Source organism: Saccostrea echinata, unplaced genomic scaffold (assembly GCF_033153115.1).
Source record: "Saccostrea echinata isolate AGI-Se365-2 ecotype Australia unplaced genomic scaffold, CSIRO_AGI_Sech_v1 ptg000009l, whole genome shotgun sequence".
In the NCBI taxonomy this organism is placed as follows: domain Eukaryota; kingdom Metazoa; phylum Mollusca; class Bivalvia; order Ostreida; family Ostreidae; genus Saccostrea; species Saccostrea echinata.
This window is the reverse complement of record NW_026889758.1, coordinates 18,104,542-18,119,325: the sequence shown is the minus strand read 5'-3', so window position 1 is coordinate 18,119,325 and position 14,784 is coordinate 18,104,542. Positions and strand designations below refer to the sequence as shown.

The window sequence follows — 14,784 nt, the reverse complement described above, 5'->3', positions numbered from 1 at the left end:
TTTTAGTTTGGACTCTGAACAAAGTTAAGACATCCTTGTTGTTTTCATTGGACATGCATTTACACACCGACTTTTATTGGCAGATAGGGCGTATTTGGACTTCCTAATACGTTTATGAAGTCCCAATGAAATCATGATGTCAAAAATTGGACTGTGTGATACAGATAAATTAAGTCTCTAATGTTTATGGTTAGATTAGATATACAGACACACGCAATCAATAAAAACAAATATTTCGACGAATTTATAATGTAGGTTTCCTTTCAGCCAACTGAGATTATTATAAAATATGCATACGACTAACATGGCCGTAGGAACCGGGGGCATGGGGGAACCGTGCACCCACTCTCCCCCAATAATTTTGCCGATATACAGATTACTGTAGTAAATATAGATAGTATATGCTTGTGCCCCTAAATAAAAACTTCTGATGACTTTTCTTCCTAGTCTAAGGTGTATTTCTCGTGCTAACTTCTTGCTAAAAGAATTTTTAAAAAATCTATGTGTTTTATTAATCAGCCGAGCTACATTGTACCTAAGCAGACACGAACATCACACAGAAAGGACGATATAAAATACCTGCTACATAAGGAAAAAAAGTGTGTCATATTTCATGCAATATAGTTTCACGAGATTGATAGTGTCAAGTGCAAATACTCGTACTTATTAACAGATTGTTTAATGATGTAATTTTAAAGTATTTTGATCCTCCTGAAGATTTAATAATAGAAATAAAAAAAACAGCACGCAGATTTAAACAAACTCATTGTCCTTGAGATATACAATGTTTAAAAATATGCAGTGTCCATGGACACTGCCGGTATTATTGCTCGACATTTATAGCTTTGAAGGGGGTTTTAAACTGCTATGGCTGACTGACATATCCAACAGCCGTCGGTCGAATCAATGAGAGGTGACACAGTAAATCGGATATCCAAACACCGTGTGAGAAAAGATATATATAAAGTGAACATCATCAGGTAAGCTGTTATCGTCTAAAAGTAAAAGTTTAAATCGAAGCGCACAGTGCATGGCTGTTTCAGAGTAATTATGAATAAACTACACTACACAGGTGGATTTAATTAAGTAAAAGACTTGCATTTGGAAATGGAAGTAAGAATATAACCTTGAAACGTTTAGTTTTGATGATAGATAAAATAGTTATTTGACTTGTAAAAATATAAAGTGTGTGTGTAATTTTCTATTTCAGGGATTTATAATGTCACTGGAGCACCGAGATAGTGTAGCACCACCTTCTGCCACAGGTAAATTTTTCAATTTATGTAGCACCACCATCTGCCACAGGTACGTTTTACAATTTATGTCATCAACACCATCTGTCACAGGTAATTTTTTTCCATTTATGTTATCACCACCATCTTCCACAGGTAAATTTTTCAATTTATGTTAGCACCACCATCTGCCACAGGTAAGTTTTTTCATTTATGTTAGCACCAACATCTGCCACAGGTAAGTTTGTTTCCATTTATGTTAGCACCACCATCTGCTACAGGTAAGTTTTTTCTATTTATGTTTGCACCACCATCTGCTACAGGTAAGTTTTTATACCCGCACTTTCTAAAGAAAGTTCGGGTATATTGTTGTTACTCATGTCTGTCCGTCCGTCTGTCTGTCCGTCCGTCCGTCTGTCACACTCTTATTTCTCAAACTCCTCTTACATTTTACACAGTAGCCTAATCATCTTTTGGGAGGTGTTTGGTGGTGTCATGTAGATGTGCAGTAAAGTTTCGGAATTTTCATTTTCACCCTGGGGGTCAAATGGGGGTCGAAAAATGACGTTTTTTATGCAAAAAGCCCCTGGTTCCCTGAACTCCTCTTACATTTTACACAGTAGCCTAATCGTCTTTTGGGAGATGGTTGGTGGTGTCCTGTAGATGTGCAGTAAGGTTTCGGAATTTTCATTTTCACCCTGGGGGTCAAATGGGGGTCGAAAAATGACGTTTTTTATGCAAAAAGCCCCTGGTTCCCTGAACTCCTCTTACATTTTACACAGTAGCCTAATCGTCTTTTGGGAGATGGTTGGTGGTGTCCTGTAGATGTGCAGTAAGGTTTCGGAATTTTCATTTTCACCCTGGGGGTCAAATGGGGGTCGAAAAATGACGTTTTTTAAGCAAAAAGCCCCTGGTTCCCTGAACTCCTCTTACATTTTACACAGTAGCCTAATCATCTTTTGGGAGATGGTTGGTGGTGTCCTGTAGATGTGCAGTAAGGTTTCGGAATTTTCATTTTCACCCTGGGGGTCAAATGGGGGTCGAAAAATGATGTTTTTTATGCAAAAAGCCCCTGGTTCCCTGAACTCCTCTTACATTTTACACAGTAGCCTAATCATCGTTTGGGGGATGGTTAGTGGTGTCCTGCAGATGTGCAGTAAGGTTTCGGAATTTTCATTTTCACCCTGGGGGTCAAATGGGGGTCAAAAAATGACGTTTTTTAAGCAAAAAGCCCCTGGTTCCCTGAACTCCTCTTACATTTTACACAGTAGCCTAATCGTCTTCTGGGAGATGGTTGGTGGTGTCCTATAGATGTGCAGTAAGGTTTTGGAATTTTCATTTTCACCCTAGGGGTCAAATGAGGGTCGAAATATGACGTTTTTTATGCAAAAAACCCCTGGTTCCCAGAACTCTTCTTACATTTTACACAGTAGCCTAATCGTTTTTTGGGAGATGGTTGGTGGTGTCATGTTGATGTGCAGTAAGGTTTCGGAATTTTCATTTTCAAGTTTTTGATGCAGTGGAAGAGCTCTCACTAATACATATCAGCATATTAGGTTTGATAAAAATATCTTGAATGATTTATTTAAAACTGAGCTTAACACTTATTTGAGAAAAGAGAGGTCAAGGTCAACGGAAAGGTTGAGGTCAAAATGTTGATGCAGTTGAAAAACTTATATCAGTATGTATTTACTATTAGCATAGAAGTTCAACAAAAATATCAGAAATGGTTTATTTAAAATGTAGATAAGGCCAAATAAAAAAATATGTGTGGTTCGGGTTACCCGACCTTCCCTATTTTATACCCCCGACCCTAAACTTTTTTTTGGCAATTTTCATATTTTTCCGGAATTTCCCCCAATTTCCATCAATGGCTCCAGTTTAAGTTTTAGTTTCAGCAATGACGGCCTCTTTGCAAAACATAGTGAAAGTGTTTAATAGTGTTAAATCCAAAGCAAGCTAGCATGTAGGTGTCCCCTACCAATATTGACTAGTATATTATCACACCACATCTAAATGCCATTTTGCAAAGCAGTGATAGGTATTATTTAGAAAAAAAAATTAAGAAAATCATTTTGTTAAAAAAAAAAAATAAAAAAAAAAAAAAATCCCTACCTACCTACCCTAATTTTTTTTGAAGTGTAACCGGAACCACACATATTTTTTTGTTTGGCCTAAACACTAATTTAAAAAAGTGAGGTCAAGGTCAAAGGAAAAGTCAAGGTCAAAAAAGTTGATGCAATTGATATCTCTCAGCAGTATAATTATATCAGCATATGAAGTTTGATAAATATATCTTGAATTGTTTATTCAAAACTGATCTAGACACTAATTTAAGAAAAGTAAGGTCAAGGTCAAAGGAAAATTCAAGGTCAAAAATTTTGATGCAGTTGAAAAGCTTACATCAGTATGTATCAGCATATGACGTTTTATTGAAGTCGGACATGACAAACACTATATGCCTCGGCCATATTCATGGCAGGGCATAAAAAACTTGAATCTACACTATATGAGGATGTTTCCATATCAAAATGACTAACAAGCAAATTCAAAGAATTGTGGTCCCCTGCTTTCCGTGTCCTAGTGGATGGGATGCCATTATTTATGACATATTGTTTCAAATATGCACGCCCTATCATATGTCATTCAAAAGTAATCACCAAAGTTAAAAATTTTGAAAATTAGGTAAAACATCAAGGTCAAGGGGTAAAAAATCATAGCATGCTTGGAAACATCTTGTTACAGGTAATGTACATGTCAAATATAAAAGTCCTATCTCTTCTCAATCAAAAGTTATAAGGAAATATAACATTTTTGAAAAGTAGGTTAAACTTCAAGGTCAATGTCACAGAGTCAAAAGTCATGATATATTTAGAAAGGTCTTGTCACAGGTAATATACATGTATAATATGAACGCCCTATCTTTTCTCTTTCAAAATGATCATTTGAAATAATGTTAAATTTTTTGAAAAGTAGGTCAAACTTCAAGGTCAAGGTCATGGGTTCAAAAATCATGGTATGTTTAGAAAGTTCTTGTAGGTAATGTACATGTGAAATATGAAATCCCTATCTCTTATTATTCAGAAGTTATGACCAAGGTTAAATTTATTGTGACAGACGGACAGACTGACAAACGGACAGACTGACAGACAAATGAGATTTAATGTCCCCTAGGTCCCTTTTGTGAAAACGGACGACAATAATGCCCTTGCTATTCATGAGAAGAAGATTTATGATGGAAAAAATCCCCTGCATTTTTCTATGTAAATCATTGGATCCCCATATGTGGCCCCATCCTACCCCAGTGGGTCATAATTTTAACAAATTTGAAGCTACACTGTCTATGTAAAGAAAGTTTCAACTTTTTGGGCCCAGTCAGTGGTTCTTGATAAGACTTTTTTAAAATGATACCACCAAATTTTCACTAATTCTTGATTATCCCCCCTTGAAAGAGGGTGTGACCCTTCATTTGAACAAACTTGAATCCCCTTTACCCAAAGATGCTTTGTGGCTGGGTTGGTTGAAATTGGCCCGGCGGTTCTAGTGAAGAAGACAAAAATGTGAAAAGTTTACAGGCGGACAGATGGATGACAAACAAAATGTGATCAGAAAACCAGAAAAACTCAAGTGAGCTAAAAACTGATGATCACATTTAGTACTTGGAAAGAGTTACAGTATTTGAAAAGCAGTTTTTTTTTTCATGCATTAATTGTTTTCAGAAGCTGAAAAGGTATGACTTGTATCCATGTTGAAAAAACTTCACATTTCAGAAAACAGTATGATTAAAAATAGTTAATCAAGGTGCTTTGAGTAGCAAAATAAGCTAAACTGGTATAGCTAATTCAACCACAGAGCTTAGTGAATTTTAAAATGCACAACCTTTTCAACTCTTAATCAACTCTTAAGGGAGAACTAGAGATATGATCAGAAGTATATCCATTGACTAATAAACATGTACAGGTATATTGTGTTTTTTAAGTCATTAATGTTTGTTTGTTGTTAAATGTCCCTCTTGGGAATTTTTCACTCATACGGAGACACCACCACTTAAAAATAATGAAGACGTACAAGTTGGATTTGAGGTTAACATTCATTTTAGGAATTTTCAACAATTAATTAAGACGTAAAGAGATAACTCCTTCCCCTTGCCCCTTCCCCTTCCCAGACCCCAGTTTGTTCATGTATGCAAACTAGTCTAATACTTTGGTTTGACATAAAAAAAAAATGTGAATACATACAAATAGTTTAATGGTCCATCTCTTTGAATGATTTTCATTCCTAATTCTAGGTTGACCCAAATTCATGAATGAAATGTCAAGTAATCTTATCATTGATGCACTTCTATTTAATTTGATGTAGTCATATTATGAACAAGAGAGTGGGGATGACCTCAAGGGTTCATAACCTTAAACCATTAGATGTACATAACATAATAACACAAGAAACAAAATTATGTATAGTCAAATGGAAAAATTTTCTACTATTTAGGAGTCGCATGATCATTTGTCATTTCAGGGACAGGGAGCGGCTAGGGAGATTGGAACCCCCCCCCCCCCCCCCTGGAATTTGCAGAGTTATTTAAATAGGACTATATACTGATTTACAGAAGCAAATAAAAATGACTTTGGATGCCCTCCCCCTTTAAAAACATGGACCCCACCATCATTGTTTTTATTTTGTTTGTTTGTTTGTTTGTTGTTTTTTTTTTTTTTTGCTCCTCAGGAAATTCTGGGCTGGAATTTTTTTGGACCGAGGTGTGGACCCCCCCCCCCCCCCCGGAAAAAAATTCTCGGATCTATGCCTGTAACTGAATGTAATGTCGACAACGGGAGATAACTCTTCAGAATGTGAAATTCGTCTATTGTGGCATCGATGATCCACTCTCTACGATCGGCTCATACATTCAGTGTCTGAGAGAGAAACGAACGACAACTCTGCATAGGAGATTGCCGATGATCTTTGATCCTTTTTAAACTTTAACCTAACCATTTGCATTTCGGTTTATTTTACCCCAATCTATACTTAAACTTGTACTTACCGACTGTCATAGGTCCTGTCAACTTCATGAAATATAATCCAATTAAAACACAAAATGAATTAATTTCCACTGATATACATGTAACACTGCACCATGTCACATGGCATGTGCAATCTAAACACTCAAGCTCAATAAAATGGTGCAAATGATGTCGCTGGGGGTTAAGGGTAAAAAAATAATGAAATGTCAAAGAAAATACTTTTTGAATGAATGCATGAATATGTAACCTTTATGGCAAAAATACAAAAATGAAGTGAACAAATCATATTGAGATATTTTATTTGGCATATAGTGAGTTTTTGAAACGTACGTTACTGTCGCCAACATCGACTAATTACACTTAAATGGCTATTTTTTGTACAAATAACAGTTGAATCTTAAATTAGATAGCATATGTCTTCAAAACATTTATTTGTAAAATGCTTTTAATGAATTATTGACCATAATCACAAATATATTACCAAATTTTGATTTGATATACCCATGTCGCCAGAAACAAAATAAAAACGGACTGTGACATTAAATGTAGTATGAGTATTCGGTATTGTATGCCTGAAAGATTGGAATACGTTTTATTTTGAAGGAAACTTCTTGAAAATTAAAAATAAATGTTACAAAGCCTTGTATATGTTACCAATTTTTTGAAATTACATTCTATCTTCCTATTTTACATGCGTATGGATAGGCATGAAACATTCGTTGTATTAGTTTAATAGATGAAATAGAATGATATCATAGTTAAACATGTGATACTTTTTCTTCTATCCAACAACTGTATTCCATGCTCCAACCATGATTTAACAATGTCTTATTGTTAGCTTACTATTTAAGAGAAAATGATTAAATGAAACAACCGTTACCGAAACATTCGTTACCAAACCTCTTAAAAAAGAATGATTTATGAGTTCAAACATCTTCTGCACATATACGTAGTCCAATATTTTGCGCCAGTATTCAAATTTTGACATCCGGAGTACGGTACTGCCTTTTTATGATTTTTTTCTAAAGTCTAGACAGTGTTGGTGAGTTTGTTTTCTAGACAGTGTTGGTGAGTTTGTTTTCTAGAATGCAATAACAATGAATCAAATTGAATGAATTAGTGTTAATATTCATATAACGACCGACAACAACTACGCAACCAATATCAATCTACACCTGAATGTCATCTATTAGTCTTGAAAGGTGTTGAAACATTCGTTACCGAAGGTAACGAATGTTACGAAATTTTTAACAAATCATATATCAAAATTGCAACAATATTTACAGAATTTCTTCCATGACTAATTGTTCGAATGTAAACTTTATAGATTGATTTGTATCATTTTAAGCTTAAGTTGCATAAATTTTATTATAAACTGATTCTAGAGACGCATTATTGAACACACACATTAATTCTGAAGAAAAACACTAATTGAAATTATTTTGAAAGACATTTTTAGATTGAATCATATGATATTGATTAAACAAAGGCTTGAGTTTCTATACTGAATCTACATCAGGGTTTTTTGTTTCTCTCTTATAATTTTGATACTGTTAAACTCGCATTTTATGTTAAGTAACGTACGTTTCAGCATTTCATTTTAGTTGAACTATGGCATTGACCCAAGCAGAAATACGAAGGAAGTTTCCATTGATGGTTAAATGATTTCAAGCTAAAAGTCATCAGAAAAATTGTTATTTACATTATTTTAGGTTCTGTTAAAACGTCTATACAGACAATTTTACATATATCTCTTATCCGTTTGTACATATAGTACAGTTCAAGGAAAATATGACACGATGATATATATGATGCAGTTCAAATTATGATTTCTTTTGACATTTTCAATACCATGGCACAAGTAGAGCAGAAATTACATCTCATGAATTGGTCCATTTTGTTGGAATTAATCTTAAAAACAGTAAATATTACTTCTCATGAAACATTCGTTACATACGAACGTTGTTGCATTTGAAAGTGTAAATAAGAACAAGATCACAATTCATGAACAACATTTTATTTAACATTTCTATAAATGGATCCTCTATTCATTTAGAACCCCCATTTGCGCTGGGCAGTTTTGATTTTTCTTGAGGCATATTTGAAATATAAAATTTTAGAGATATGTCAAATTCATTTGAAGAAAAAAATATAATACGACAATTTGACTGCATCAATTCATAAAATACATTATGACAGTTGACCTTTTTTGTCTTATCACGAAATTAAATAGACTGATTTGCTTTTGACATTGAGGATTTATTACAATCTATATTATTTCATCCTAAAATCTTAAAGGAAAACTACTATATGATACGTAACGCTTGTTTCTCAGCAAATACTGATCAACAATACACCTTTATTTCAAATTGACGTAATTTCTTAACCAATGAACTTAACTTGAAAAATCTTTGGGTATACAAACTTGATATGTTGATCTATCCGAAAATGTTATTAGCAGATGGATAATCAAAAGTCGATTTTTGAAGAAAAAATATCTTGAATTGCACCAATTTATTGAGTTTGGGTGTAAAAATGATAATGGTAAAACTAGTACTAGTACTGGTAGGGTGACGCAAGCCCAATGTGATGTAGAAATTTTCAAAAAGGTGTTCACATACATGTACAGTACAAGAACAAATTTTAAATTATCATAACAAACGATGTTTTAACATAACTTTGCCATCTAGGCCTATTTCCAAAAACAGGCAAATTGTGTGTGTGTGTGTGTATTGGGGGGAGGGGGGGGGCACATATAAATTGATTGGGTATGGCTTTTCAAGGAGGTTTTTGCCTAATCAAATACTAAAAAAAGTTTGCACATTTTGATAAATTCATCAAAAACGCTTTGTACTAAAATAATATTATTTGTTGTTGAGAAGATAAATTTAAAAAGTTCCAATTATGGGCCAAAAATTTATATCCCCCCCCCCTTTTTATTAAAACCTAATTTACAACATTAATTAAATTCTGATATTTCAGACTGGTAATGAATTAAGTAGATGAAATGCGTATAAGAGGTTCATGGGTCACATGGTCACCTGAGCATTTTATGCTCGATTTGACGAATACATGTACTGTGTAAATTATAGAATTATTTGGACTTTTTCCTTGGTAAGCCCAATATGAAGGAGTGTGCATTTAGAGGCAAACACCTTAGTGCGGGTATTACTGTCTCATGACAGCATCTAGTTTTCATTTATGTTAGCACCACCATCTGCCACAGGTAAGTTTGTTTCCATTTATGTTAGCACCACCATCTGTATTAGGTCAGTTTTTCTATTTATGTTAGCACCGACATCTTCCACAGATAAAGTTATTCCATTATTGCAAAAGGTGAAGATAACGAACAGTGATCGATCTAAGAAGAAAAAAAATCTACAAACAATACCAATCTGTAAACAGGGAAAACACTGACCACCGGAAATTCCAGAGGTGAGATAAGGTGCTTAGGAGAAGTAAGCATCCCTTGTCAACCGCCAACACCCGCCGCGAGCCTCATGCATTGTCCAGGCAGACGGATCAGTCCGCAGTCAATTCAACACAAAAACAAAGGCCTAACAATTTATATGAAATATGTCCGTCAAAATATGACACAGTGAAAGGATATATTTGCTAACAAGGTCATAACTACCAAAGAATTTACGAAATGCTGATTTTAAACTAGATACCTTATAATATCAACTTTTCTATTAGTAGCCTTCTAAGGTTTCAGAACTGATCGTACTCAGAGTATGCTACTGAATATCGAATATGTTGGGAGACATAAACACCATATGCAGGTGAGAGCGGAATATTACTACATAAATAAGGAAAGTTGACGATGGGAAAGCTGAAGTCATCTCGCTTGTCATACACTTTAGTTGTTAGCTGGTCTTTATCGTCTGTAGTCAGTAAAAACAGATGTGATAGACTCGGGGGTGTCTCATTTTGAATTCACTTGGATATATCGAGTCGGCATATGAATGGAAGTAACTATACTGTTAATTGATAAAACGTCGTCGATATATCTGATTGTGGAGTTGAAGGCCACCGCAAGTGTTTTCTTCTTCTCATGTTGCAGTTTTAGAATAAATTCTGCTTCATAGTAATATAAAATCAGGTCGGATAATAAAGGAGCACAATTGGTTCTTTTCGAATTTCCAACAGTTTGATCGAACACCTGGTCTCCAAAGACTGCACAGATGTTGTCAATGACGAACTCCAGCATCCTTTTTATAGCAACTTCCGAGTACTTGTGAATAGAATTAGAGTAATTTTTAGCAGAGTAATTTTGTTGATGGCCAATCAAAAGATTGGAAAATTTCCGAGAGTTCCATTTTTATTGAATACGCAGTTGTCTAAGATATCAAAAAAGCCTAGTTTAAAATTTTTTGATAGGAATGGTTGTATAGAGTGCAAAGGTCATACGTTTTGGTGTTGTTGAGTTTTCAAAAAAAAATGTGAATGTCCTAAGCTTAATTACTTATGATCCCAAAATGTATTCAAATATCATGTGGATTAAAATGAAAATTAAGAGAAAATGAATCTGTGATATACATGTATACTGGGTATAAATGTTCCTTGCAGCTTTGGCAAATGAGGCAAAGAGTGTATTCGATGAATTTGACAGAGACAAAAACGGAAAGATAGATGCTTTAGAACTTGGAAGCGCACTACGCATGCTTGGTCTGAATCCTACAATGAAAGAAGTAACCGACATGATTTCCGAGGTGGACAATGATGGTCTGTATCTAGCCTGTAGTCTCTTGTAGACTTTCTGTTTATTATAATAATTTTGAATGGTCAAAAATTTATTCTCATACGAAAGCATTTAGTGTTTAAAGCAAAAATGAAGTCTTTTCATAATTGATATTAAAAATGATTACATTTTGAAATTAAAATCTTTTTTGAGGGAATGAAACTTTTTCTGTATACATTCATAAGTCTTGAATGTGTATATATGTTGCCTTGTACAAGAAACCTACTAAAAGGTAGACCTTTTTGTTAACAATGACATACCTAATAACAATTCTACAGGATAGACCATTTCCTTGTTCCTAAATGTCATCATGATATGTCCATGGATACTTCACAATTTACAGAAAAATTATCAATGATATCAAATTATGTTATATAATATAATATTAATCCCATAAATGCACCACAAATAAAAATGTAATCAAGAAAATAGCTCTTATGGTCGTGAAATACGATACATTTTTTGTTTGTTTGTTTGTTTTTTAAGTTGGTTTAAGTTCAATATGAATGAAGATAACTACATATTGTTTTGTCTTTTATATACATGTTGTTGCCGATGAATCAGATTTGTACTCAAGTAACCATTTTCCAGGTAATGGTACAATAGAATTTGAAGAATTCCATACTTTCATTAAACGATCTTACAAAAAGCCCGATGATATCAAGCATGATTTAAAGAAAGCTTTTCGAGTTCTGGATATCAATGGAGATGGATTTATATCAAAGGAGGAGTTAAGAGAGGTTCTGACAAAGATGGGGGAGACACTGACAGACCAAGAGGTGGACGAAATGATGGAGAAGGCTGACAAGAACAAAGACGGCAAAATAGACTACGATGGTTTGTAAACAATATTGTTATAGAAATCCTTACTAGATTTATTTTTGCGAATCAATTCTTCTTATTAGGCATAATTTTAAGGGTTATTATTATACTGCTCTTGATGGCAATTTTCAAATCACTCAAATAAGAAATTAATTTATAACTACTCTATTTTAATATTATTGCTTGAATATTTTTTTCAGAGTATGTGGATGTCATGTACCCGCATGGAACATGAGTAGACGAAATACGATATTTGTTTTGTGATATAAAAACCAAATTGTCTTTCAAAACGATGCAGCTATAAACATTTGAATTCCTTCATATTAATACTTATATGTCATTTTAAAGTGTAAATACTTATAAAATCATAAACTAGTTGTGAGTAGCTGTAGTAAGATTTAATTAATTACGAGATTTAGTCATGTCGTTAATTATGTCTCTTTGTTTGATATAATGTATAGAAATAGCTGTTAAAGTAAAGTCAACAATGCGATTATCACTATGATTTATGATACTTTGGTTAGAAATTTATGACCATACTTTAAGTTTTGAAGTGTTCTTTCTAGTGGGTTCGGAATACCTGTGTGTCTACTTGCATAAACGTCTCTAACAAACTTTAATCAGTATTAATATCTACACATACGCAAACTTTCTTTACAAAAACCTTCTTTTTGGCATTTCATTTGAGATTTGTTTCATTGCTACATTATTTTTTTCTTTGCGCATAGTAGAATTTATTGATTTACAATATTACAACGGCCATTTTAGCTAAAATTTAACATACATTTTACAAATTTTTATTTGATCAAACTTATCAATCCTGGTTAGAATTTCTTGGTATATACTTTCAATTTTTTACGACGTTTCTCTGAAACAGTAACAAATTATATGCAAATTATAGGAGAACAAATATAATAATTAAATTATTAAAACAACTTGTACTTTCGTATTTTTTTTTTATTTTTTTTTTTTTGGGGGGGGGGGGGTGGGGGTGTTATTCAGCATTTAAGGTTTTCTACTTGATGATTAAATCAAGTAGGTACTGGTGGGATCAGGTGTCTAAGAGGGGTGAGCATACCCTGTTGACCGTGTACACCCGCCATGATACCTAAGTAATGACCAGGTAGACAGAATATCCAGTAATCAAATTTAGTATAAAAGCAAAAATATGTCCGTCATGTGACATAATGATAGGATATATTGGCTAACAAGGTCATCATAATGACCAAAGAATATACGAAATGCTGTCTTCAAATGAGGTTGTTGAAACCCTGTAACACTCACTTATCTGTCAGTTGGCTACGAAAGTTTAAGAATTGATCGTACTCGAAGCATGCTCTTAAGTATCGAATAAGTTGGGAGATGTAAAACCACACACAGGTCAGAGCGGAATATTACTACATAAAAAAAAGGAAAGTTAACGATGGAAAAGCTGAAGTCATCTTGTTTGTCATACAGTTAAGTTGTTAGTTGGTCCTTATCGTCTATAGTCATATGATATAGACAAATGAATGGAAGTAACCATTGTTAATTAATAAAATGTGAATATATCTAAATGTGGAGTTAAAGGCCAAAGCAAGTGTTTTCGTCTTCTCATGTTAAAGTTTTTGAATAAATTCTGCACATATTTGAAAGTAAAATGCACACATTTTTTTTTCTTTCAAACTATTTTAATGTGTTATAATTGCTTAGCAAAATCTGGAGGTTTCAACTTTATTTAGTCTATATTAGAGCAGGGATTGGATAATCGTAATCAGTAATTCTGATCAGCTGTAATCGATTACAGTTTGCTGTATAATGATGAGTGATCGGTATTCATCCATTTTTCTGATTACAAGTATTCCTTATTGAATCAATGAATCTGATAAAGGTCTTGTAATCATGCTTACTTTTAAATTACTTTTATGATTACAATTGTTGAGATATTTTTCAGTCTAGAAATTTGCCTATAAAGTTATATTCATATCTTCTGGCTCTAGGATCATGAAACATCTTAACCTGAAGTCAAAAGCTTAAACCTAGCATCATCAAACTTCTGTTGTCAGCAAATTAAGAGTTTCAGTTCACAAGTAATAAATATTTTATAGGTGATTGAAATTTATTTCATGATCATTGGGCTTGTTGTCTTCAGGTATCTTTAAAATCGTGTCCAATGACCAAGCATTGAGTATTTTCAAAATGTTTTGCAATTTACTGTGACCTTATGTTAGATGCATGTCTTTACCAACTCGGTTTTAAATTTATTTGACTTGAAGAAGAATATCTAATTTACCTGTGGAATACGTACTGAGCTGATTTGAGTGCTAGAAATCTTTACGCAACTGATTTTTTACTAAGATGGGTATTACTACATATCACAACTTTGTTTTATTTAAAAATGTTAAGAATAAGTAGAAAATTAAAGGTGCTCTGAGTTAGTTTGGGTAATAAAGATAGTGAACTATTAGAGCAAACAAAGTGTTAATTCTTTTAAAAACCTATGACAATTAGAAGTTTAAATTCAAAGGTTCACCATCTGTCAACACACAACAAATTTCCATTGAATTTTCATATTTCAACAATAAGTACATGTATACATGTATTTAATTTAATTAATAGAAAAGAGCTTTCTTCTTTTTCCTATTTTTAAAATATATGGGACAGAATTCAGATGATCAAATTAAAAAAAAATAAAGCATAGATCTATGAACATGAACACCCAAATTTCCGTTAAAATTATAATTTTAATAATAAAATACCATACGATAACTATACTTGTATGAACATTAAACGAATAACTAGAAAAAATCTTTTTAAAACTTAAGTAATCAAAAGTAATAATGGTTACATGAAGGAAAAGTAATCTAATGTAATCAATTACTTTTAAAAATTGGAAGTAATCAGCTTGTTATAGATTACTTTTAAAATCCAAAGTAATTGTAATCGATTACTTTTGAAAGTAATTGACCCAAACCCTGTATTAGAGAGGAAA

At 33.2% G+C, this 14,784-nt stretch overlaps 1 protein-coding gene across 2 annotated transcripts; it reads left to right on the top strand.

Annotated features, from left to right (window-relative positions):
- The first annotated feature begins 807 nt into the window (after positions 1-807).
- Positions 808-12,657, top strand: LOC133181934 (uncharacterized). Of its 2 annotated transcripts, none has more exons than XM_061316584.1 (5): positions 808-980; positions 1,211-1,265; positions 10,820-10,975; positions 11,583-11,828; positions 12,014-12,657. In XM_061316584.1, the coding sequence occupies exons 2-5, from the start codon at positions 1,220-1,222 to the stop codon at positions 12,046-12,048; spliced, it is 483 nt and encodes a 160-aa protein (XP_061172568.1). In that variant the 5' UTR covers positions 808-980; positions 1,211-1,219; the 3' UTR covers positions 12,049-12,657. The 2 variants fall into 2 exon arrangements, with proteins under 2 accessions (XP_061172568.1, XP_061172567.1); XM_061316583.1 differs by lacking the exon at positions 808-980 and adding an exon at positions 1,035-1,113.
- Positions 12,658-14,784: the final 2,127 nt, after the last annotated feature.

Coding starts and splice junctions, on each gene's coding strand:
- LOC133181934 (XM_061316583.1), top strand. Junction 1,266..10,819: donor AGCACCACCTTCTGCCACAG/GTAAATTTTTCA, acceptor TGTTCCTTGCAG/CTTTGGCAAATGAGGCAAAG. Junction 10,976..11,582: donor TTCCGAGGTGGACAATGATG/GTCTGTATCTAG, acceptor ACCATTTTCCAG/GTAATGGTACAATAGAATTT.